Source organism: Triturus cristatus, chromosome 1_2 (genome assembly GCF_964204655.1).
Source record: "Triturus cristatus chromosome 1_2, aTriCri1.1, whole genome shotgun sequence".
Lineage (NCBI taxonomy): Eukaryota > Metazoa > Chordata > Amphibia > Caudata > Salamandridae > Triturus > Triturus cristatus.
Genome location: NC_140580.1, coordinates 820818843 through 820845422, shown reverse-complemented (window position 1 = coordinate 820845422; position 26580 = coordinate 820818843). Strand labels below are relative to the sequence as shown.

The following is a 26580-nucleotide window of genomic DNA, read 5'->3' as shown; positions in this document are numbered from 1 at the left end:
GGAGGTTTTATAAGCATGACTATTTCAATCAAACCTGATATCTAGACAAGAAATATCTAATTTGTCAAGATCTGCTGATGGGGCAGCCATGTAAAAAGGCAATAAATCAGATAACAATTGTTCTTTAAGAGGGGGCTGAGATTTATTCTGGGATTATTTGACATCTTCTCTGGAATCCTTCCCAACTGGTTCCCACCATACTACAGAGTCACCTGTAGGGATTAACCACATGTTGCTCAGACCAGCATGCCTCAGAAATATGCCTTTTCAGTGATTTCAACTCTTGATTATACATAATGAAGGGGCTTTTTGATAAGCTAGCCATGTGCTTCGTGTTACTGTGTACCTTTCAACCTTCAGTTCATCATTATAATTGAATACATTTATTCATGTATTATTTAAAGGAACCCTAATAAGAAAATATTTGGAGCATTGGTTTGGTGTAGGGCCCATACTATTCAATTGAAACTGATGCTGAATTAGAGGTCTGTGTTGTAGCACTATTTTACTGCTGAAATGTGATGTACTCTTCCATAAATTACATTGTTTTTATAGGTGTCATATTTTGCCCACTAATGCAGGTTGAGGGTAAGCTGCTGACTCAATCAATAAGGACTGCTATACACATAGTTTGCTAAATCACCATAAGAAAATGGGCCATGGCTGTAAATCTCAAACCTCTGAGCTAGGTCCAGATTCTAACTGGCCAATGGAACCATCATTACTTCGGAATCAATTTCAGGAGACTAATTTTGTGACAATTCATTTCAGGACTCTATGATTTGCATTAATATTAAGTTAGTAGCATTGCTTGAGTCCAATTGTAAACTTGGCTTTCTTTTGTGCTTCAAAAGGGGTGAATCCAGTGCCCCCAATTTTTTGTGGGGGAAAACCCATAACCCCTAATTTTTCCCCATTTGTATACCTAAATGTTTCCCTTATCTCTATTTTCTTTAATTAGCTATTCCCAAAATGGTTTCCCCAATAATTTTTCCTTTCCAATTTTAGTCTAAATTCATTTCCTTTAGTTTTTCGGCCATTTGTTAATGTCACTTATTCTAACAATAACTTAATTTCAATCTGGATGATTACTCACCTCTTCTGAGCCAGTGCAGCTCTGGTAACTATCTCTGGTGTGGCTATGGCTACACACTGGTTGAAGTAAAATCGTACACAAATTACAATAATATAACTTAATATTCATTTGGACTATTTCTATCAATATTGTCAAATTAATCTCCAATTAAGATGAATTTAATCAATGGATTTATGTCAAGTTGAAGTACAATCACTTTTATAGTAAGCTATTAATCAATCCATCTTTTTTTCTTAGAACCGATGTGTAACAAACGGCAAGCAAGCAATAGAGTTTCCAGCATTCAATACTAGAAAGGCTGTGTGTGGTCCATAATCGTCACTCATTTGCTATTTACTATTTAGCATTTATGAATTCTTCTCGGGATGCAGAGTTGAGACATCCCCACTTTTTTGTTTTTGCACTTACACAAAACAAATTCAATCCATTTGCTGGGAGTGATTGGTCTTCTCCTGTTAACCAATGTAAATAATTTTGGATGTAAGTTCATCATTTTGTTTTTGTTTTAGAAGGTTGGGTGCCAACTTAATACATATGGGCCCAATATGAATCTCTCTCTTTCAGTTCTTATAGAATTAATTTTATATAATAAAAATACATATTAATCCTGTTTGAGCTTTAAACTTAAACATGGTTCCAACCAATGGAAGCTGTTGGATACTTCCTATTTATTTATGAAAGGCAGGATTGTTTGACCCTTCCATTTTAATTAACCTGCTAGTCATTTCTGGTGTATATTCAAACTTTTGCATAGTAAAAACATTGCTTCCTGTTTTAAACTATTACTGAGGCAAGTTACCATTCATCTGATTGTTTACAAAACTTTTAGTTTTACCCAAGTCCTTTCTCTTGACATGCAATCATTTGAACATTGTACTTTCTGTATTGCTCATTAGTGAGTATTTTAGTATTGTATGAGAATCAAGTTGACAAAGCAATGTGAGAGACAGAACTTGTGGTGGCTTACCTTTTGTGCAGCTCTCCCTTTCTATGTTTGTCACTTACTGCTGGAACTTGTATGCTGATGTTTGGTCCCATCAGAGACCAACAAACGTATGCAGTAAGAACTGTAAAATAAAGGGTTGGGGCACTGCCGAGATTGCAGTAGACTTATTTCCTTTGGTGCCTATTACCAAAGGCATTTTATAGTATGTCAAGGAGTACTCCTCCAGTATTCATTTATGTACTCTAGCAAAACTTTGTCAATTGTCCCTATAACATCTAGAATGGAGTTAAAGTGGGAGTATTCAAGTAATAGTCATATAAAATTAGTACAAATAGAAAGGACTGCGCCCTATTTGCACTGTTTCTAACATGGAGTTGGACATGATGTGGCATATTAACAAATGCATGCAAGAGTACATAAAAGAGTAGTCTTTTAGTACTCCTTCCTGTACTTATAAATGCTTTTGTGAATTAGCTCCTTTGTATCTCCCAAGAGACTTTTTATCATTAAGAACTTCAGCCATTGTAGGGTAGAATGTTTTAATACCCTCACAGGTCTTCTCAAAGAGCTATGGCGGGCATTTAAGTTTTATTTCAATTTTTTTCTGATCTGAGCCTGTGGCTCAGCCCAATAATGCTGAAACAGGTCTTTAGAGGCTGGTATAGCCCAAATGACTGTGTTATTGGTCTGCTATAAGAAAGTGGGCCTTCTCAATATGACCCCTCTATAATCAAACAACAATTTTGTATCTCAGCATGTTGCTTAACATTGTTTGTCATATGTAATTTGTATGCAATTGGTAGTACCCATATTGTACAACAGTATATTTTGTTTTGATTTGATCAGCTGATTACCCGCCCCCAAAATTGTAAAATAATTGTGTTTGCATACGTGCTCACTATTCTATGGGAATTTCTCCCTTAAACAAGTAAAATGCTTCTTTTGTGTTTAGCTTCTCTGTTCAAAAGCATTATTTGCTTCGTTTGCACATTTAGATAACAAGACAAGGCAACATTTAAGAACTAGTTTCTTTATATTTTCTACTTTTTGATCTGCCACTGTCTTCACAATTAGCAGTTCACCTGCAAACAACAAAACCTTTCTTAAGATCCCATTCAATAAAATAAGTTGAGTGTTAATTTATGGAGGTAATTAAATTGCCAGGATCTGGGGGGCACTAGAGGGCGCCAGGCAAGATGGCCGCACGTTAGTGTAGCTCGGCAAGGCTGATCGCCTATCCGTCTAATATCCGCCTAATCAACGCTTCATCTCCGCTGTAAAACGGGGGTGTTGTACAGCGGGACACCCCCAAAGCTGGTGGGTGCCTCGACGACGGCTGGGGGTGCTGAAAACGTGGCGGAATCTACACCTGGGAGCCCTGTCCGGTGAGATGCAAAAATGGCGGACCCCGCTTCCGACCATTAACGTGTGGAGAGGTATACGGACCTAGGCGACATGCAGGGGTGAGATACTGGCTCGCTGTGCCCCCCCTGCGGAAGCGGTGCAATTATCAACTAAATCCCACTTTCCGCAGACTGCACAGCCGATACTGGCAGTGAGTGTGCATGCCCGCTGGGCCGTTCCTGAACTGTTGCTGGGCCTGTGGTGGAGTGCGGCGACCCATGGGGGGAAGCAGCCTACCCTGGTTGTCCGCAGCGGGTGGCTGAGTGACGGCGGAGGCACCAGCGGCGGCTGACGGCCCCCTGGCTGGAGCGCTGATTGCCTCACCTTGGCGGCTCTTTGGGACCGTGCGAGGCTGTCTGAGGGTACTGCGGCTGAGCTAGTCTGCGGAGCGGAGACGACTGTAAGGTGCTGACGAGGGCCCATGGAGTCCCGCTTTCACCGCCGGAGACAGGTGCCGCCTGCAGCAGGCTGTGGTGAGTGGTGCGGGCGTGTTCTGGCCTGCTGCTGCGGAGGCAGGAGTGGCCCTATACGCTATGCCGCGGCTTGCGAGTTGTGGCTTGTGTGCAAGGCGCGCGGTGTGCTGTGGCAGGCCTGGGCCCTGTGCAACAACTGCTGGTTACTGGCTGCTAGCTGCTGGCTGCTGGTTGCTTCCCAGGAGGAGTGCCTCTGGTCCAGACATTGAGCCTCAGACATAACTTGACTGCCCGGGAGTTGTTCCCTCCTCTCAGGCCTTAAACTGTGTAACTATTAACCCACCAATTATGGCCGGGAACTGTGGAACTGATTCTGTGGCGCCCCGGGCCTTTCTGGTGCTGCCGGAGGCGACCTCGTGCTAGTGCTAGTGTGTATTGGTCCAGGACCGTGTTTCTGCAGTACTCTTGTGTAAGTGGGTCTCTGATTTGCCCTGATACCTGGGTGATTGCATCCTGGGGCTGCGATCTGTTGCGCAATTGATCTGCATTCACCACCTGTTGTGCTTATGCCTCTAGAACCCGACTTGGGGGAGTGACGCCTTCCCCATTCCATTGACAAGTCACAGCCTCGCCTCACGTTCGAGGTGCGAAAGGCTACCAGGCCTCCGCAGAGGGCCGCCTCAGACTCCGAGGCAGATGCCCCGGGTGAGGGATCGTCCGTGCTGGAAGCGACCCTGCTTGCTATGCAAAAGAGTCTCCAGGCTATCGAAGGGAACATGTTGGCATTAAACCATATACTTGACCACATGGCGTCCCAACTGGAAAAACAGAATGCGTGGATGGGGGAGATAGAGCAGCGTGTCTCCACAAATGAAGCTGGCCTTTGTGAAGTGGCGGACAAGGCTCTACATATGGCAAAGGTCCTGGCACTTATTGAGGCAAAAAATTAGGATTTGGAAGCCCGGTCTCGACGTAATAATATTCGCGTCACGGGTCTGCCGGAATCCACCAATACCGGCAAGATGGAGGACTTCATCGAGACCATGCTCAAAGATATCTTCAGCCCTGAAAATCTCTCCTCTATGTTTATAGTGGAGCGGGCCTACCGCTCGCTGGTGGCGAGGCGAGTGCTGAGCGCCCCTCCTCACCCTATCATAGCACGCCTACTGAAGTGAGACTTGCGAGGGAGAAGGGCACTGTCCACCATCAGGGGAATAAGCTGTCTTTCTTTCCGGATTTCACAGTGGCCGTCCAGGTGGCACAACATGAATTTGGCCCAGTCAAAGCATTTCTACATACCGAAAGTATTCCCTATGCCATGCTCTACCCTGCCCGTTTACGGGTCGGTCAAGATGGAGACAGCAAAATCGTAACAACTCCCAAAGCAGCACTGGATCACGTCAAGAAGCTGAAGCGAAAATGAACTGCACCAGCTGCAGATCGAGACGAAGACGAACAGTGATTATGTGTCTTGGGTGCTCTATGTTTCAGGCCACAGTTTGATGTTGCCGACATGCTTAAATTGTTTTTGCTGTGACCCCTTGATCACACAACTGTTGGGATGTCCATGCGCTTCACCTGTCCACCCTCGCTCCGGGGTTAGACACTCATGGGACTCTGTTGTGTGATGTTCACTTATTCATCTTACAGGGAGACTCATGTTACTTGTGTTGATTATTGTCCTCAATTATCTTAGACGACTATTCTTTATGGATGGCACCACATAATGGCAGAATTAGGTTTGATGCATGTTGATTGATGTTTGCTTGCAAATCCTTGCACATCTCATATACTTGATCAGCCTCCTCCTGTCATGTGGGAGGTTCGTAGCACTCTGGTTTCCCCCCATTGGCGCTCCCCAAATAGGGACCTGCATATTTTGCTCCCCACGTTGGGGATTGTATTTCTCGGGATGGGATGGCTTTGGCAAGTTTGGGTCGCTGATGTGGGTGGGGGGTTGTGGGGGGTAGGTTTGGTGGGTCACTGTGCACTTTTTTATTGTAAACATATTGCACCCCTTCGGTCTCATCTCCAGTCTTTCTCTAACACTACTCAGTACATCTGATCATAACAGTCCATGGGCAGTAACGTAAAATCCCTCACCTGGAATGTGCACAGCTTAAATAGTCCCAAGAATATACGGCCCGTGCTAGCGCAGCTAGACAAGACTGAACGTCCAGGTGGTATTCCTGCAGGAGACGCATCTTACACAGCAATCGGAAAATAATGTAGGTTCCCGATGGGCTGGGCTGAGGGTTGCCTCCTCTTACTCCTCTTAAGCGTGGGGGGGTGATGCTATTGGTGAAGAAAGGGGTCCCTTTCACTATGCTGCACACAGAAACTGAGACACGAAAGGCAGGGTAGCGGTTGTCCATGGTCATCTTGGGGGTATGGAGGCCCTTTTAGTAAATGTCTACGGCCCAAATGTTGACGACCCTTCCTTTCTCGCAGATGTTTGGTGCCGCATCTCTAAATTCTCTTCGGCTGCGTTGTTTTGGGGGGGCAATTTTAATGCTTGCTTGGATGGACACCTAGACAAACAGGGGAGCGGTGTGCTGCGACACAGCCAGGCAACTGAGGCATTACTTGGGTTTCTAGACGCAGGGGATATACGGGATATTTGACACGTGCGGCACCCCGGAATACGGGAAAGCACATTGTGTCTACGGTGCATGGCTCATGGTCCCGCTTGGACTACTAGCTCCTCTCTGAGATAGCATGTACCTGGGTTATAGATGTACGCCACTTGGCCAAAAAATTGTCGATCACTCCCCCGTGCTCTTAGAGATGCACATTCCCACCTGTGAGCGCCCCCCGTTTCAATGGCGATTGCAGCCCTCCTCACTTACAGACCAGGTGTTTAGATGCACCGTTGGCGCGGCCATCAGTGACTTTTTTTAAAGAAAATGCTGGATCGGTAGACAGCCCTGGGACCCTGTGGGAGGCATTTAAAGTTACTATTAGGGGTATCTGCATGAGTGCACAGGCAAGGGTGCTTAAAGACCTACGACGCCGGATGCATAAACTGGCAGATGAGATATCTGCTTTAGAGCGCGAATACACTCACAACCCTGCTGCACATATCCTTGCTACCATTCGGGTGTTGGTAACGGAGTATAATGACACAGCAGATCAGGAGATAGCACACAGGTCACGGAGCTTTACGGCACGATATTATGGGGAGGGGGGCCGTCCCAGTCTTTCACTGGCTCAGAAACTGGCTGCACCTCAGACTCCGGTCTACATCATGGACATGCCGCACTATACAACCCCGGAGATCAGTGAGGTGGTGCTGGACTTCTACTCCAACCTTTATGGACAACGTGGGCATGTGTCAGCCACTGATATACATGCCTATCTAGATGACGTAGCTCTAGGCTGGCTGTCTCTCAACCAACGCAAATACCTCACCCAACCCTTTGATGAGGACGATGTGAAAATGGCCATCATGTCCCTGCCCACCAGCAAAGCTACTAGACGGACGCCTCAGTGAGTTCTACAAGGCTTACGCTGATGTACTGGCGCCTAGACTCCTGGACGACTTTGCAGAAGCATATGATAGCGGTACTCTCTCCCCACACTAAAAGAGGCCCTCTTAGTTATGCTTCCCAAGCCTGACAAGCCGGCTAACAGGTGTGACTCCTACGCCCATTCTACAATATAAATATTGATGCCAAGATCATGGCGAAAATGATTGCCAGCAGGTTTCAGCCCCTGATCCCCAATCTGGTCCTCCCAGATCAGTTGGGTTTTGTCCCTGCCCGCTTTACGGCCCACAATTTCCTTACGATCTTCTTCACCCTGCATTACTTTGGGGCCGATTTTCAAGCTGCTGCTGTGCTGCTTGATGCAGCAAAAGCATTTGATTCTTTGCAGTGGGAGTTTATGTTTACTGTATTACTCAGAATGTGGCTACCGCCCTTTTTCCTGAAGTGAATTCAACTTCTATATGAGGCGCCGGCCGCGTGAGTCCGGGTCAATGGTTGGGTATCTACTGCGTTCTCCGTCCAGCGAGGCACTCAGCAGGGTTTACCCCTGTCACCGATGCTCTTCGCACTAGCTCTGGAACCGCTGGCTTGTAAGCTCCGCCAGAATCACTCACTAGCGGCACTGTGATTTAGACAGCATCCATTGGTAGTCTCAATGTACGCCAATGATATGCTTCTGTATGTTCGTGAACCCAAAACATTTCTCCCAGAGATACTTCAGGAATATGTGAAATTCAACGCTTTTCAGGGCTCGGCATCAACTGGGCAAAATCGACGGTGCTTCCTCTTACAGCTGGCACACGGCGTATAGAGCTGGATTTCCCTCTAACTTGGTCCACCGACCCTGTAAAGTATGTGGGGGTGTGGCTTCACAGAGACTCCGGAGGTAATTGTTTCAGAGAATTATGGTAGGGCCCTAGTACAAATTACTGAACGAGCTGCGATTTGGGCCAAACTCCCTCTCTCCTTGGCGGACTGCATAGCAGTAGTTAAATGCCAAGACTGCCCAAACTTCTTTACTTGTTTATTAATATCCCTATATGCCTCAATCTTGCAGTCCTTCCAATGGCCCTGGCTGCTACTGCCTTGTCTGGAGGGAGAGGTGGACCACGAACTGAAATCATTGCTGCACTTTGCACGGCATGGGCGTGGAAGAAGCTTGCGACACGCGCACAATTGCTGTATCTCTACACTCCATGGCTCCCACTTACTGCACATCCAGATATCTCCGCTGCAAAAGAACATGCAGCTCTTAAAGCATTAGGCGAGGTGGGAGTAACCCAATTAGTGGAACTCTATAAACAAGGCCAGTTCAGATCACTCACTGACATACAGGGCAGTAGGGACCCGGGGTTCATGCTCGGGTTCACTTATGTGCAGGTGAGCAGGCGATACGTGCTATTTACCCCGATTACCCTACAGGACCCACACCGTTTTTAGCACTGCAGGCGGTGCTGGCAGGCGTGGATCGCACGGGCCTGATCACAAAACTGTACATGACGTCTCTTAGGGAAAGGGAACAGCTCGATCCCCCTTGTATAACAAATGGGTGGCACTGCTGGGGGCTTCGCTGACACTGGAATGTGGAGGTTCTTCTGCGCCCTCACTGGCCGACTCACGGCGAATTGCAACCTCCGCATCATCCACTTTAAATATCTGCACCAGCTGTACTATACCCCAATGCAATTGATGCGATTTGGTCTGCGGGAAGTTCCGATGTGGGCAAGGGGATGCTGGCTTCTTACATCTTGCATGGTCTTGTAAAGGTATATATAGATTCTGGGTAAAGTTACTGATCTGCTAACGAAAGTTTTGGCTGAACCCATGCAATGTATTCCTGAGGTTGTCTATTAGGCTGGGTACAGTATCTAAAGCCCTGCAATTGTAGACTGGTGGCTGTCTCGACCTTGTTAGCCAAGAGGGCCGTGGCGCAGTGCTGGGGCTCTAGACTCACCCCAACTCTTAATAAGTGGGTCCGAGACTTACTGTATTGCAAAGAACAACTTGAGATACATGCCGAGGAACTGCCTGAAGCCTCCCGCCCTAAGAACTTTTGGGCTCCACTTTCAGTGTATTTATTAACCAACCCGGATGTATAATAGATGCTGTAACCTGGAGTTCTAATTGTGTTAATTCTTGGGACTGACATGTGTTATAATATTGCAAACAGGGATGAGATGCTACGCTGGGGTCTTAATGCTTCTTTCTAATGCCACCGGGAATGAGGGGTTGTGGGACGTGGGAGTTTTGTGAGTAGCTCAGTAAACAAACTTTAAAAAAAATAAACAATTGCCAGGATCTATATATACAGTGCAAGAGTAGACTGGATAAAGGGCATCCATTTCTGGTACAGTGTTGTGTTACAAATTGGGCTCCTACCGTTCAATTAATTTGCTGTCTGGCTTAAAGCAGTCTGTGCAAAGCCTGAATACTGAGCAGTTCCATGATACCATTTCAGAATCATCTATAGACCTACCTCAAAGTTATTCGACCAAACAGATAGGATTGCAGCAATTACACTGAAGGTGCACATGAGGAGACTCTAACTAATCCTGCTCAGATTGCTAGAAGGTTTCCAAATATCGTCTAATATATTTATTTCAGTGAAATTGAATATTATGGTGAGCATGTCAGTATGGGCAGAATTCAGAAAAAGGGTTCCAGGTTAAATTCTGTCTCACTCTGGAAAAATATCATAATTTGCATATATGTTCCTTATGTCTCTTCTACAAATACCAAACTGAATGCTAAATCTGAATGTAGCATATGCACACATAAACCTTCATTATGTGGTTATTCCCACTCGGGTTTAATGACCCCATAATGTCCCTAATCAGGGTTTCCGGAATCCCGGTATTCCTGCACCAAAAAACACATTACTGGTAATGAGCTTCATAGTTTTTAAAATGGTTTAAACCAGTAAGTGTTGTTAATGCCATGTCAGAGCAGGGATCAGGGAAATTCTATCCCAATATAGAACATGCTTACGTATACGCATTTATAAATGAAGTCCCCAAAGCCTTTCAAATATTGCGAAAAAATAGGCAATGTTCTACCGTGTGCAGGAAGGAGAGCAATGTAAGGGGAACATATTCCTATTATGTCAAAATGAATTGACAGATAATTTTACATGTTAAAAATATCCCTAACTCTAGCCATGGGTAATGAACAAAGTATGTAGAATACGTACTTGTGGGTTAGGGAAATAGGTGTACATCAATCCGTATTTTTCATGCAGTTGCAATTTTTTTTAAAGGTATGAGTAAATCAATGTCTCAAAAATAACAAAACGTTTGATTAAGATTCATGTAAATCACTTATGTAAGCCAGAAAATTTAGTGAATTAGCCAGTCCATTGTCAGTTTGATCCACGCATATTTGTAATTTACCCAATTTACCTGTTTTTTGTTAACATGCCTGTCTTATTTTTTCTTTACTTGGTGAATTTCAGGTTGTTTCCTTCATTAATAACTTACACATTCATATTTTCATTTCTATATGGGGAACACTCAATGCAATAGATTAGCACAGAACTAGGTTATTTACAAATTTAAGAAATAGATTTGTTCTTAAAATCTTCTCAAAAGCAATCAGCACCTGAAGATTTGTCATTCTTGAGTTCCAAAATTCGAGCACTTCTGATGAATATATTTCTTCTTGCAATGAAAGTATGTTGATGTCTAACATGAATTGTACCACGTATTTCAACACATTTTTTTCATAAGTGTGTACATATTTTTAAAACTGTCTCAAAGTTTCTTTAATTTTGGGGAAACATTTTATCAATGTATTATTTGCCAAGTGTTTTCCAGTTGTTATCTTATTCATAGCTTTTCTCGCTTTAATTTGAACAGCTTATACTATGGCAATTTTCCCAGTGAATTCATAACTCTTTCTTCCTATTTTGTTGGTGAGTAGTAACTGACCATAATTTTAGATTTCGTGTTATCTTTTATACTTCCACCCAACTTACAATATCCCTGGGAACCTCTAAGTTAGCATATGTGTTAGACCTGTCCTCCTTGGCATGGTCTTCCCCTAAACCTTTTGCCTTCTCACGTCCTGTTTTCTGAAATCTGTTTTTGTTGGCATTAGGACTCTGTGCACTTTACCATTGCTAATTAGTGCTGAAGTGCTTGTGCTATCTCCCTAAACATGTTAAAATTAGCCTACATCTTATTAGAATATTTAGTTTACTTATAGGTCCCTAGTATTGGTACTACTTGTACCCAGGGCCTGTAAAGTTAAATGCTACTAGTGGGTCTGAAGCACTCATTGTGCCACCCATTTTAGCAGCTCTTTAAAACAAGTCTCAGGCCTGCCATTACAGGCATAAAACAGCCTATTCAACCTGTCCAAATAAACCTTTTACCTGGCCTAAACCTCACATTTTAATACATTTAAGTCACCCCTAAAGTAGGTCCTGAACAGCCCATAGGGCAAGGTGCATTGTATTCAATATTGCCATTTTTAAGAAGTTGACATTTTCGTGTCCTAATCATTTGGTGCCTGCAGCCTGTGTCCTGAGTCCCATGACTGTGAATAGTGTGGCCTTTGTGTGTTCCTCCCAGATCGTGAGACAAAGGGGGACTAGGTATTGGCAGGATGGGCCATCCTGCTAGGATGGGTGAGACGGAGATGTCCCTGACCCACTTACATTTCAAAAGGCTGCCTCTAGCACACTCACAAAGGAGCTTGACACCACAGTTTTGTCAGCCTAGACTACTCAGATCCTTGGTAGAGGAAATGAAATTTCTTTCAAAACCAGATGTGGAAATAGCCAAAATGTCACCCCCACTTCAAAGGCTGGCACTACCTATAAATATTGGACCTCTTGAACCATCTCTTCAGTATGCTCTTCAGTATGCTCCTGGACCTGTGGAAGATTCAAAAGGACTGCCTGTTGCTGGAAGAACAGCCTTGCTGCCCTGCTTACTGAAGGGGACTGGACCTGCTCTTTCAACCCCTGACCACCAGAGTGACTCCATGGGCTAATTAGCTGGCCTTCTGTGTGATCTACTAGGACATAACAAGCTCCAGCGACCTTGAACCCTACACCTAACCACCCAAGTGGTGCCACCAGGTCCTGAACCCTTGGAAGTGATGTTAGAGGTGTTGTTCCTGCCTCACCCTAAAAGTTGGGGCTTAGAGCCTTTTTCACCAAAAAGTAATTGAGAAACGACAGAAGACTGGGACCTACCTGCCTGCCGATCCGCCTTAGGTGCATCGCTGGCAGGTGTGACTTCACAATAGCTCCCACTACATTTTTCTCCACAATACCAAATCCTGTTCAGCTGGACCTTCAAGCAGCGGTATCCAGAAGCTCCCCGATGACAACAGCTCTTTGGACACCGCTGGCTGCTTTGCCCTGCTGACCTTTAGCTTCTCAGAACATTTTCTTTGAAAATTCTTCAAAGTCTGAATGTATCAGGGACCAGACCCAAACCACCACGTATAGGTGAACCACGTTCCATTGCATGTCTGCCTTATACTTGCAGTTGGCACTTTGATTTCTTTGGCTGTAATGTACACTTAAAGCCTTAAAACATCCAAATTCTGGTTTTACTGTGGAATATATTCAATTTGATGTCAGTTTATTTGTTAACATTTATTCTATCTTTCAAAATTGATTTGAGATTTTTCTCATGTTTTCACTTTATTACTGTTTGAGTGCTGCATATATACTTTACACGCTACCTCTAAGTGAAGCCAAATTGCTTTTTTGCCATGCTTACAGAGGGTTAAGCACATGTTAATTTAGTGAATTTTGTGGTTCACCTTGACAAGAATAGGGGTTATTGGCTGAGAAGGGTTCTCACCCCCTCAACCAATAACCCACTTTCTTACAATATGATATCCCCGTTTGTGCTATGTATATCTCGATAGAGCTAGGTCTCAAGAAGTATGCTTGTGATATGTGGATCAATAATGTGTTATTACTCTCCTTGCGCTTTGTTGTGTGCCTCAAACACCTAAATATAAGGGACATAAATAATTATTTAATCTATCCATTGTCTATCCATTATAGGAGCAACCTAGTTTGATTATTGGCTCATGTGATTAATTTACAGGTTGCACTTCCTCTCCTGCTCTGATGTCACTTCCTGCTTCACAGAGTAAAGCAGTTCCCAAAATAAGTTAGAGAGATAGTTGCAAAACATTAGAAATCAGAATGATGGGAAAAGATTTCACTAGTAAATCATCACAAGTTAAAATTAATAATGTGGCGCATTGTGTAGTTTCCCTTGAAGTCAGGAGATTCAGCTTAAAAATCAATATATAACATAGCTTTTGTAGCAGTTGTTGAAAACATTTGGGTTAAGAACTTGGAGTTTGGTAAACAGGTATTCTATTACAAATGTGACAGATTTAACAAGTGCCATTGAATATACTGTACTTTTCATAAGGCAACGGGAAATCTGTCACAATTGTGCCCGAGTAACTCATCCGATAAATGAGGCCTTTTAGTTTTTCTGAAGCATAGAAACTGACAGATGGTGAATATTACTTGGCCAACCTGTTGACTTGACAAACTTAAGAGCAAACTTCAGACCCTAAGCCAGATCATAAATCCTTTGAAATTGGGCTGATGGTCGTTTTTTTATTTATAAGAAGGGCTGCAAACACTTCAATTGCTACTTACCACATTATGGTGTACACCTATCAATATTATACATTGCTAAACGTACCAGTTTTAGCATATCTGCTACAATGCGTTAGTTGTAAGGTGCACCAGGACGGGCATGACTGTCTAGGAAGTTGAACACCCACAAATTTGTGATTTTGTGGACATTCACATAATGGTGGCAGGCACATTCTAACCCTAGATACATTTGCTGTTTTATAGTTGCCTAGGCCAGGAATCATCTCTAGCCAGGCAGCTACTGGGCAGGAAACTGTCCCAAAATTAGACAGAGGCTATGGGAGCATGTTTTCCATAAGGAGAAATATTTTGTCCCGTGAGAAAAAAGTAAAGCTGTGCGAATATACTTGTGCACAATATTTACATGTATGAAAAGGCACACATTACATTTATAAATGTGTAAAAACTTGTGACTTTTAGTACTCTTGGAAATCTAAAACAGTCACCTTTTCACAGGAATACTCCAGGAATATTTTGACAATTGGAAGAAAGTGTTGAATTTATTTCAAACATTAGATGTATGACTACTGTTTTGTAAATCAGGGCCCTGGTGAGTATGAGGAGATGAGCAAATTAGATGAGGCACCATATGAAATAAAACACATTTATCACTTGCCCAGTTTGTAATCCCAGCAGAACTAAGGGTTCACTTTGTTACAAAGTTTCCCCAATAACAGTAGAAACGACAACACCTCAAGCTGTTGATGATCTTACTGGGGATATCCATATGTTAAATATAGAAGAATGTCTATTTTTGCATGATCATCCCCATTGTCTTGGACTGATGCTGCTCTTTACTCTGTGTACTGGGACTTTGCTGGTGCATGTGCTCTGACCCCTAAAAAATGTTGAAATTGGCTATTCTCCCAATTGTCACATTTAGCTTATCTATAGGTCCCTAGTATGTGGTACAAAATGTCTGTCACTAGTAGACTGCAGCACATATTGTGCCACCAATAAAGTGACATTGTAAAACATCACTGAAGTCTTGCCACCAGTAACCAGGCTGCGCAGGTTTAAACTGCAAATTCAACCTAAAAATATCCCCTTTTGACAGACCTAAACTATCCTAAATATAAATAACCCACATATAAGTAGGCCTTAAATGCCCATAAGCGGGGTGCATGATATGTCAAAGCAGGGAAACCAAAGTTTAACGTCATTGCAGTGGCAATGCCCTAAAAGGTATTTTCACCATAGCAAGGTTAGCTGTTCCATAGGAAAGCACTGGGATACATTATTAAAAGTAAATAATACTATCTCCACTGAGGAACCAGATACAAAGTTCATAATTAGACTTTTAATTTTTTTTCCATTACAAAATCCAATTCATTGGTGAAGTCTGATTTGTATTACATAGTTTAAAAATGGTACTTTTAAAAAGTCACCTTTAACCTGCCGAGAGCCTCTAAAAGCCCATTTTTCTGAGCTTCTAACTGTCACACAGGAGCTGAGTAGCTCTGTGATGAGGTGTGAATTTCCTTGCATAGCTGAGACAAGGTCTTAGGTGTGGTGGGAGGTTGATCTTCTCTTGACAGTATGCCCTGGGCCCCTGGCTCATCCTGTTGCATCGCAAAGGATGACTACCCTGTTACTGGCAGATGTAACTTACACCTGGGTCTGCCTATCTTTTTCCTTCTTAGCCAGCCAAGCTCTTATACCAATGGGAGAGGCGATGCCCCCAGAACCGGTTTTGAGTGACCACAGAGGGGGGTTTGCTCATTTACCTAGCCACACCTGTTGGTGGGCACAGGAGCACTGAACAGAGGAAGAAATGTTCTGCCATGATAGGTTGAGGTACAGTGGAGATGGGCACTCTGTGATTGTTTCCAGTAGTGAACACAGGAACTGCTGTCAAATGTGGGTGTGGTTACCCCACTGAAGGTTGGCCCTATGTGTTAAGGAGTTAACAGGAGTTATCCACACCCACAGGCTAGTGCCAAGCATAAATGAGGCACCTCAGGGTACCTTCTTTAGAACACTAGTGGACCTGTGGAAGATAGAAGAAGGAGTGCACCAACAGTTGAGACCTGTGTGGAGAACCCTAGGTACTGGACCTGCTCCCACTTGTTCTTAGAACAAGGAATTAGACTCCACGGGTCAGTTATCTGACATCCTGTAACCTACAGGCACACAAAAGCTACAAGAAGCCCACTTCTGGTAGAGCCCAGCTGACCACTTGCAGCTGGACCTGCCCTGGACCCTGCTTATGTTTTCTGTTGGAGTATACGTCCTGACCCCCAAAGCGCTGTTCCTTGGGTCCTGGAACCCTTGATTGAGGTCAGAGCGTCCCCTTCCCTGCCTATTTGAAAGCTTCACTGAATTTGACACCACACATCGACAACATTCGTCTATGGCTTCACCGGACCCAAAGCAGAGCAGCACACGATCAACAGCTTTCCCTGACCCAATACCGAGCAACACTCATTCCTCTGCTGCACTGGACTTGATGCGTAGCAGCATCTGAGCAATGCCCGCAACCTTCGTGGACAAATTTAACAGGGCTGACACCAAGCAGCCTCCAATTGACTCTGAGGCCTTGTATAGCCATACCCCTGCGCAGTCAAGTCCTTCCTCGGATACATTCGGCTGCCTGGCCCTACTGAAGGTACTTTTCTACATTCATGAAAGTTTCTAAGTGAGAAGGCAACTTTGTGACCGCAATTAATTTGGTCCCGGTATACGACTTGCAATCCAGCACAGTTGGCCTTAACTTTTGACTTTGACCTAGTCCAGCGTGACCAGATACCTACTTTTTGGCATTATTTTTATTTAAAACTTTAAAAATTAATATCACTGGTTCACCTTATTGGATTGTTGTCAATTTGTTGTAATTTTGTTCATTAAAATATTCTCTATTTTTATAAATGGGAGCAGGATTTTTCTTGTGTTGTGTTTTCAACTATTTAATTGTTCTGGTAATTCTAAATGCTTTCTATATTTTCTTAAGTTAAGCCTGTCTGCTCTGTGCCACAGCTACAACAGGTTGAGCCCAGGTTTAAATTACTGAAACCTTTACTGGATCTAACAAGAAAAGTAACATTACTTGTGGTGGGCTTCTATCCACCTCAAGTAATAATACACTTTCTCACAGAAACAACCTTGTTCCTTATGGGAAGTAATGCAAACATCTTATTATTATATGTTCAGACTGTTTGTGGAGATATTCTACCCTGATTCTTTTGTCTTAATGTTTGTGACATCATAATATTAAACATTTAATCGATAAGGAAGAGGAAGCAGTGAAAGGCAACTGCCAATAAAACTCAGGCAAAATAGATTTTGGAAGCTGAGGAGCTGGCATTGATACGAAGAAAGGCTACATTGTCTCTGTGAATGAGGCTTGCATTACTAGGAGGTTGTAGTCAGGATCATCTGACCATGAGGGAAGTACATGCTTCAGGGACAGCTGCTGCTTCCAGCAGGTGGGCGCCATACCACATTAGCACTTTTGGTGTACATAAATTGAAGTGTATGATTACAACTATAATCAAAATGTCTCTTACCTTCTTTTTGGGTTTACTTCTGTGGGGAATTTTAGGAAAAGGAAGGCATTCAATGGGAACCAAAGGAAGATGATGAAGATGAAGAAGAGATATGTGAAGAGGAAGAGGAGGAGGATGATCACATGGAGTTTTGCCGTACTTGTAAAGATGGCGGGGAGCTGCTGTGCTGCGACACCTGTCCATCTTCCTATCACTTGCACTGTCTGAACCCCCCTTTGCCCGAAATACCAAATGGCGAATGGCTCTGCCCTCGCTGTACAGTAAGTATATTTAATTTTAGCAAGTAGAATAAACCTGTATCTCGTATTTATTTAATAGTTTTTGGATCCCTTAAAATGCCTGAGTTTTAGTTTCTGGCAAGACCTTTTTCAGTGAAGTTTTCCTAGCTTGTTATCAATCTAGCTGCAGAGATGTTTTAAGCTGTGGGCAAAGTGAGCACCTCTATTTACTTATCTTTGCCCCTTTTTCCTCTATCATCAACTCCTCTGCCCCGCCCCCTCACTAACATATATATCTTTCTGGACCAACTTCTGCATTTCATTTCATCCTCTCCTGTTCACCCATTTCTGTCAACCTCTATTTTTATGGATCTATCTGCCTTACCACTTCTTCTTTTTCTGTCTAACAATTCTTTTACCTCTATATTAACCTCACCTCTCTTTCTATAATTCATGAACTTATCTTAGTTTCCTCTTTTAGCTCTACTTCACTTTGTCTGTCTACCCTCCACCCCTCTCTTTGCCCTTTTCTCTTCCCCACTGCTCTCTTTATTCAACACGTTTTTCTATGCCTCTTCTCATTGTGCTCTCCCTACTTTGCATATCTTTGGTTTCCTCAAGTCTCTCTGTATACATCTACCACCCACTGCAGTTACTTCTCTCAAGTTCACCTCTTTTTCTACATATCTCTCTCACTACCTCGCCCCTTAGAGTGCTGTACTCCTCTTTCTTCCCCTACATTTCTTTTCCCTATCTCCGGCTACCTGTCCACCACACTCTTAAACCTTACCTATTTCTCTGCCTCTTTTTTTACTTACAACTTCCTCTTTCTACTACTCCTTTTCTTCTGGCTAACTCATGGGTATATATGTGTGGTTATAAATATTCAGCACAAAAAGCTGCAATTCCAAGTTATATGTGCATATATATTATTTCACTTTAATGCACTAGTCAACTAAACATATAGCAATTCACTGTTAGCATGGTTTCCAGCAATGGGAGTAACAAGCTGGTTAGATATTCAGTTCTACATAAAATATATTTGTTGCAAGTAAAGAAATAAGATCCAAACTCAAAACAAAATGTCTTTATCAATGCTTATTCAAGCTTTCTTAAGGTACTATGGGACTTGCGGACACTAGACAGATTGAGCTTTTGGCTTCTTTTGCATGCCCCTATTTCTAAGGGTTTAACTTCTAATTAAATATTGTTGCCCATTATGAGGGTTTTAATGAACCAAAAAGAGGTCATAAATTCAAAGTTGCTTCAAACAGGTGGCCCTAAAATATATCTTGTCCAGCGACCCACAAATTCTTAAGATGCCAGTGCTAATTCTCTGTGAAGTGTAGATGATAATGATAAGAATGAGAAATGTGAACTAGCGTATAAGCCTATTCTGCTATGGTCTCTAAGGAAGAATTGATTTAAGTAAATAAAATGCCATTTGTCACGGCATAAAGGGGTATTCTAAAGGGGAGAAAATCATTCTGAAAAACATTGATAGAAATTGGTTCAGGTCAATTGCATTTCCATCCAAAATTAGCAGGCCCTATGCATACTTACCTGCATTGTTTATATCATAAAATTAAAGTTATATACCTTCTGTTCTGAGCCTGTGCTTGTGGTTACAAAAATTACCTGGGAATGTAAATTTTGTGAATTTTGAGAAGTTTGGAAAACTTTGCCTCCTTAGTAAAATTGAACTGTCACTATTTTTGCTATAGAATTTACAGCTAAAAGGTGTTTTGTGTCTACCTTTCTAACCATTAATCTAATTTGGTTGGATTTTTTCCAAAATGTTTTGTAAAACCTTTGATAATTTCAGGAAGCTTGTCAAGTTTAAAAGAAAAACTTTACAGAGTGTGTGGACAAAAACCTTTCAAATTACACACCACTAAAAAAAGATTATTCCATAGTGAACATGGCTTTTTTGGTGCTCCAGCCATTTTGAACTTGGTGTATCAGCAGACAAAGATATACAAAATACATTACTGAGATAAAATAGGCTATATGAAAACACATTTTTGGTCATCGCCTATAGACAGCTTTTAGCTGACTGTTGATGAAGCAGTATTGCTACTTCCAGTGGTCTTTGATTCAACCCACTGCTTTTCACTGGTTGGCTTTCTTGTCAATCTCATTTGCAACTTAGTTGCTGGCCATTCATCTTCTTATGTTTGTTCTTACCCTGGAGGATCACTTCTTTGTCATCCTTTTGACTGGATGACCCATATTCTTCTACTGCTCACATTCAGGGAGTCAAGGAACTTCTTTTATCTTTTACCATTAAGACTCCATGGGAGTGCATGGGCTTTCTTGCTCTCTCGCCTGGGTGCATATCCCTGCCCCCTATATGTTGGCCCCCATCCTAGTCCATTGCTCAACTCATATAGTTTTTGTTAAACTTGTCTTTCAGTGTTTTAATATTCCTCCTGCCTACTCTACTTTTGCTCTCCTGCCTTTCCCCAGCATGTCTTTTTTTTAATCTTTTCTAGATAGCCCAACAGTGGCAATTTGCAGCTTGGTCGCTCCTTTTTGGAAAACCACTTTCATGCACATTTAACGTAATTCTTTTTTTGTTTCCCGCTACGAGATTGGCATCCACACTCTTAGAAGGCGAAATAAAAAAATCCAAAAGGGTGGCTTTGTCATACATTATGTCCACACCTGCATGGTGATACGTGTGCTCATATGTCACAGGCTGGTTGACTATAGCATCATGATGCAAATGTGTGCCTGTGTGGTTACTCATGCTTGCATACACTTTACCATACTTTGTTTCTTGTTTTGCTGGTGCTGTTTATCATCATTGAGCATTTTCTTGCTTCTGGTCAATGCTAAATAGCACTGGCAAACAAACTGTTGGCACAGTTAATAATTCTGCATTGGCATAGCCAAAGGATGAGATGTATTGGCTTTGCAAATGCTTGTTGTACTAATGGTCAGTAGCACTCTCACAGGAGAGTACTAAAAAGTGTCACAATTATTGTCACTTCATTGTAATCCCTGCAAATTCTGGTAATGTTTTCAGATTCACATTTTAAAATTTCTTTCAGTCGTGGACAATGTCAATGAGTTGTCACCTAACATGTTTTACAGTCATTACTGATCAATACATAAGGTAAAATGTACCTTTTGTGCAGATTGGTTGTATTGCTGCTTCATACTCAACTTTTGTACCAATACCACCAGGTGCATGGCACATACCAACCTGCCTCTGGAAAGTTGATGAAAAGATCTTTTAAGGAAGTGGTTGGCAGCACAGACATGACAACATTCTAAACACTCACTGGTGGTAACACTACAATGTGAACCCTGTACAATTTGGTGCATGCAAATTTCAATTATGCATTTTCATATTTTAGTCTCAGTCACTGTTGACAGTATCTCTAGGCTATATCCTGGCTCTCATCTCTAAGCCATTAATGATATTCAGAAGTTCACCTTAGTCAAATTGTCTTTTTTAGTTTTTGTACATAATCACATTCGATATAATATCTTTTGATTGGAAGTATTTGATTACGCACTCACAAGAGAGCACTTAAAAATATCAAAGGGACTGTAAAAACTGAAATTGATTAAGCAGTGTTTTTTGATCGTCATTAAAGACTGAAACTGGTGTCAGCAGATTACTCACAGGTATCGTCCACATTGACACAGATTAAAATTGACATAGTCCTATTAAGTGTAAACAACTGTAAAGGACTTTGAGTGATGTCAGGTGAGAGTGCAACTGACTATTTCAAGAAATTATAAGGATATGAAAAGGTTCAATCAAACAGTTGGCAAAAATGATGTGTATTTTCCCAAAAATGCACCTTCTCTCGAATTGTATTGCCTGAGACTTTGTTGTGTTATTACTTTTTTATCACTAGTGCCCACCCTTAAAAGGAAAAGTCCAGCGAATCCTACATTGGGCCTGGAGGCAGCCTTCTATACCATTTTCATCTTTGCCTCCTGATGAAATTGAACCCATTGGACCTCCTCCCAAGCCCCTGGAGGGCATCCCGGAGAGGGAATTTTTTGTGAAATGGGCCGGTTTGTCATACTGGCACAGTTCATGGGTCAAAGAGCTACAGGTATGTTTGCTTTTACCTACCGATGTATAACTAACGAAATTGTGTGTATAGAAAAATAATATACTCTAATAATACTATAAGTTCATGTTCAAAACAGTTTATATATAATATTTAATTTAATTGCACTACCTTAAAAGTCACATTTATAACAAAATCTAATTGCGTACTTTGGGGAAGATTTACAAGCCCCGTGTGCCACTTTTGCGCCGCCGTTGCATCACTTCTGTGACACAGCGGTGGTGTAAAGCTAGCGCCGTGCAGGGGGGATTTACAACGTGACGTATCTAGGGAGATGCGTCACGTTGTAAAGCCCTGCGTCACATGAATCTTGCATCAGGTTTTATGTGGGCGTACTGGCGCAGGGTGGACGTTCCGGCGCAGGAACGCCTCGGAAAAGTGCCTGAGTGAAATCTACAAGATTTCACTCAGTCACTTTTCCGACCCCGCTGCATCAAAACCTTGCGCCTGTTTGAAGCAGGCGTAAGGTGTGACGCACCATGTGGAAGATAGGCCGGGTTAGCACAGTGCTGGAGTTGCGTCGCGCCCGCGTCACAACTCCAGCACTGCGCCAACCTTACGTCGGCAGATGTGACATGCATCTGCCTAGCCTTGCGCCATGGCGTGCCTCATTGTGGTGGCGCAACAATGGCATTGCATGTCGCACGTTTCTTGGCGCATCCCTGCTGATTTGCAGGGATGCACCAGGAAACGTAAATCTGCCCCTTAGAATCTAATTGTTCATTATTTTGCTCAGAGTACAGCCATTTCACTACTGCTTTTTATCTGCTGGAGAACTCACCATCAGCACCTCAACACAGCAATAGTCACTGCAGCAGGTGCAGGCATGCAATGTTACAAAATGGCGGAGGGGAGAAGCGGGGGTGGGGCCGGGCATCCGGTTCCATAGTGTGGTGCGGGCATCTGAAAAGAAACAAAAAGCATAGAATGAGTGAGGCACATACTTTAAAATAAGCAGGATGTGGGATGACACAGGGACCTTTCAGCACTTTTGAACTACAGTAGATTAGTAGATCGTCGACTGAGTACACAAGTAAATCTACTGCAGATGATAGAAGATAAAAATAATATCCTTAAAGCCCCAGATACCTCTTAACCTGGTGAAGTTTACTTGCCAATTCCAGTGTATGGCCTGGATATAAATTTACAACACATAGATGTAAAGGCAGCAACCAAACCCTCTAAATGTGGGCAAATAAAAATGTGTGCAGCCCCAGTAGTATTCGCAGATAAAGAACAATAGACATCTACTCAAGTGGTCAGCAAATGTCTGGTAAGAGCCCATTGGAAGTGTGACTAGATTGTTCAATCTGGACACCGGCAAAGAATGAACCAGACCAGGTAATCGAAGTTCAACATCCAGCAGCTACAACGACAAAATTACATCACATACAGCAATATTTTTTTTTTCCAAACGTGATGCTATCTTCATTTAAATCTAGACAATGTATATAAGAGATTTAAGGAGCATTTCTTGGCATTGTAGTCTAAGAAAGAACCCCTGGGGAGATTAAAGTTATTTTGAACTCTTGCGTGTCATCTTAAAATGGAATTTCACAATGTTGTTGGCGGTCCAATTTGCATTACTTTTTAAACGTTGCCTTTCCTGTTTAGCTGGAGCTGTACCACACAGTGATGTTTCGAAACTACCAAAGAAAGAATGACATGGATGACCCCCCACCATTTGACTATGGGTCAGGTGATGAGGAGAGCAAATGTGAAAAGAGGAAAAGCAAAGACCCAGAGTATGCAAAGATGGAGGAGCAATACTATCGTTATGGCATTAAACCTGAGTGGATGATGATTCACAGGATAATGAACCACAGGTAAGAAGACAATACAGAAAAGCAGCATCCTACATGGAACCATAGCAATGGTGCACAAAACTGTGGTTGATGTTTGGATAATATTGTGGTTTAGCACTAATGTAGATCAAAACGTTTTAGGTTAACTGCTTGATTGATTGGTTGATCAATAATTTGGTTAATTGGCTATTGTTTGGTTAATTGATTATTCAAGGTGTCAATATAGCCATTGATTAACTGATCTGTGGGTTTATGAGTGAATCTACCGGTTGGATGCTTGTTCTGAGAATTCGTTAATGGCTTTGTTGGCTAGCTGGTTAGTTGACTAGTAGTTGATTTGTCTGTCGACTGGCTCATTGATTGGCTTGCTTACGGACAGGCTGATTAGTTAATTGAGTTTGTGGTTGATGAGGAGTTTTGGTATATGTTTGTGTGGTGAATTCATTGTTTTATTGATAGGGTTATTGGATATGGGTTTGTTTTGTTGGTTGACCAGTCAATAATCTTGAATTGATCACTACCTATCTCGAATATTATCTACTGTGTACGGTTGCTCCTTAGCTATGTTTTTGCCATAGAAGTATCAGTATTTGTAACACACGAAGACACACCTCCATTTCTATGAAAAAATGTTATGTTTTCATTCACATCCAAGCAGACTGCATTTAAGAACCCTTTTAACACCTCTTTGGATGCTTCAAGAAGACACAGTTGGGAGTTTATGCGGGCAGGGCTCTGGCGGATTGGAGTGGGAGTGGTATTTGAACGACTAATCACAGTACTGTACACTGCACCAGTGGCCTGTATTCATGTTGGCAATGTCATTAATCCCACAATAACAATTACAAGAGGTACTCAGCAGGGTTGATCATTATTGCCATTGCTGTACGCACTGGTGGTGGAGCCACTGGCACATGCCCTTCGAGAATATCATGGGCATGGGGGTTACGCTTCCCTGGCTCAAATATTATAATATCGGCATATGTGGATGATACGCTGCTATATATTCCAGAACCGGAGATAAATCTCTCTACTTTACTGCGGGAGGTGGTGAGGTTCGGGCCTCTCAGGTCTCAGTGTTCATTGGGACAAATCCATAATTTTTTTGCTTACCCCCTCTATGACACCAACAATACTAGAGTTCCCCCTGAAATGAACAATGGAATCAGTGCATTATCTGGGGACCCAGTGATAGTCCTTTTGGATAGCTATGAGAAGCCAATACAAAAACTGGAAGATGATGTAATGCTAGATCTGCTAGGTTATGACAAGGAAATAGACAAGCCGACTAGAAGGCTGGTAGCTATTGGTTTATTACTAGCTAAGCGCCGAGTGGCGATGAGATGAGCTAGATGCCCTGCCCTGACACTAGAGGAATGGAACACAGACATGGTATAATGCAAAATACAATCAGATGTATATAGTGAGCTTCTTCTACCACAGAACTGCCCCAAGGACTACTGGGGGCCATATAAGATGCATTTAGTGGGAAAAGAAACGGGAGAAGCAGAGGGAGAGCAAGAGTAGTTACTTTATAGTGCTGGATGATGGTGGGGAAATGGTCTGTATAAGCATTGAGAGATAGTGGGAAAAAGTGGGACAACGTTGATGATAGAATCTTCAAGGCCTTAACTGTCAAAAGGGACCCGCACTAGCAGTGGACCTAATGAGTGGCAGAAGACTTTTTGCACTGTATTGTGGGAGCACCACCCCAACATACTCGTTCAATTGCCTAGGATTTTTCCAGTTTTAAAAGTATGCTACTATGTATAAAGCTTTGTGCTGAACTGTGGCATATGTGTACGTCATTGAAATGATAAGGTCCTGATGTAACGAGCCAGATTATTTGCTTCTTATAATTTATCAATAAATAAAAATAAAAAATAAATAAAAAAGAAGACACAGTTGCATCTATGACATATTTAGTTATTTATATATTTTATTTAGCTTTATATCACATGCAATTTTAGAAATATTTCTCTCTTCCAAATTGAAATACTGGCATACTGCATCTCTACAGATACATTTGTGTGAGCAGATGCTCACAATAATGTCATATCATAACTTTCCACAGCCATGCATGAGAAAGTATATTATTGGTTGAGGTGGATGGTAGTCCACCAAAAGTAATGATCCTTGTTTGATCCAGCAGTGGTTTCAGTAACCAAAGCTCAACCTCTGGTAGCCATGGCACAGAGCAGATAGGCGTAAGTTAAGAATATATGTTATGTTATGTATGGTATGGTACTGTATGGTATGCTATAGGCCATTAATACAGCGCATGTTCACCATAAGGTCTCCTGGCGCTAGAGTAACAAAAGACAGCAACTGAACTCCAGGTTAAACATAAGCATGATGGAACAGTCAGGTTTTTTCCAGTTTTCTAAAACTAGCGTAGTTACAAGATGATCTAATTTCGGGAGGGTGAGAATTCCAGGTGTGGGGCACAAGAAAGGAGAAGCTGGCTCCTCCAAGTCTCTTCTTCTTATATCGTGGCACTGAAATTAAGTTGTGGTGAGCCGATCTTAGGCAGCAATCGAGAGTGTAGCGCCGGATTCTGAAGGATACAAAGCCAGGACTTTTACCATGGATAGCCTTGAATATAGTGCAGGCTCTTTTAAAAACGGTTCTCTGTGCTACTGGCAGCCAGTAAAGCTTTTTCATTAGAGGCTTAATGTGGCAGTGTCGAGGTTGACAGAAGACCAGCTCAACAGCCTGATTTTTGACTAATTGCAGCTTTTTGTAAAGCGTTTAGAAGTATCAAAGCAGTTAAAACATTAAGAAATACAAAAAAAGAAAAATCCCACTCCAACCTATACACATAGAGAATTTTGTAGTGAACAAAATGACACCAACATGACTAAAATCCAACTAGGGGAACCAGAGATATGAATTTCTAAAATTGTGATGTAGTGCAGCCCGAATAAAAGGACCAGGTTCATCCTGGTAGAAAAGTTACCTCCT

The 26580-nt window shown here is 42.4% G+C and overlaps 1 protein-coding gene across 1 annotated transcript in view; it reads left to right on the top strand.

The window, feature by feature from the left end:
• The window catches only part of CHD5 (chromodomain helicase DNA binding protein 5), a 568616-nt gene that overhangs the window by 45956 nt on the left and 496080 nt on the right, over window positions 1-26580 (top strand). The window contains exons 8-10 of the mRNA XM_085624078.1: window positions 17532-17756; window positions 21590-21793; window positions 23426-23637. Of these exons, the coding sequence (XP_085480204.1) occupies window positions 17532-17756; window positions 21590-21793; window positions 23426-23637 (641 nt within the window). The remainder of the gene's footprint in view (window positions 1-17531; window positions 17757-21589; window positions 21794-23425; window positions 23638-26580) is intronic.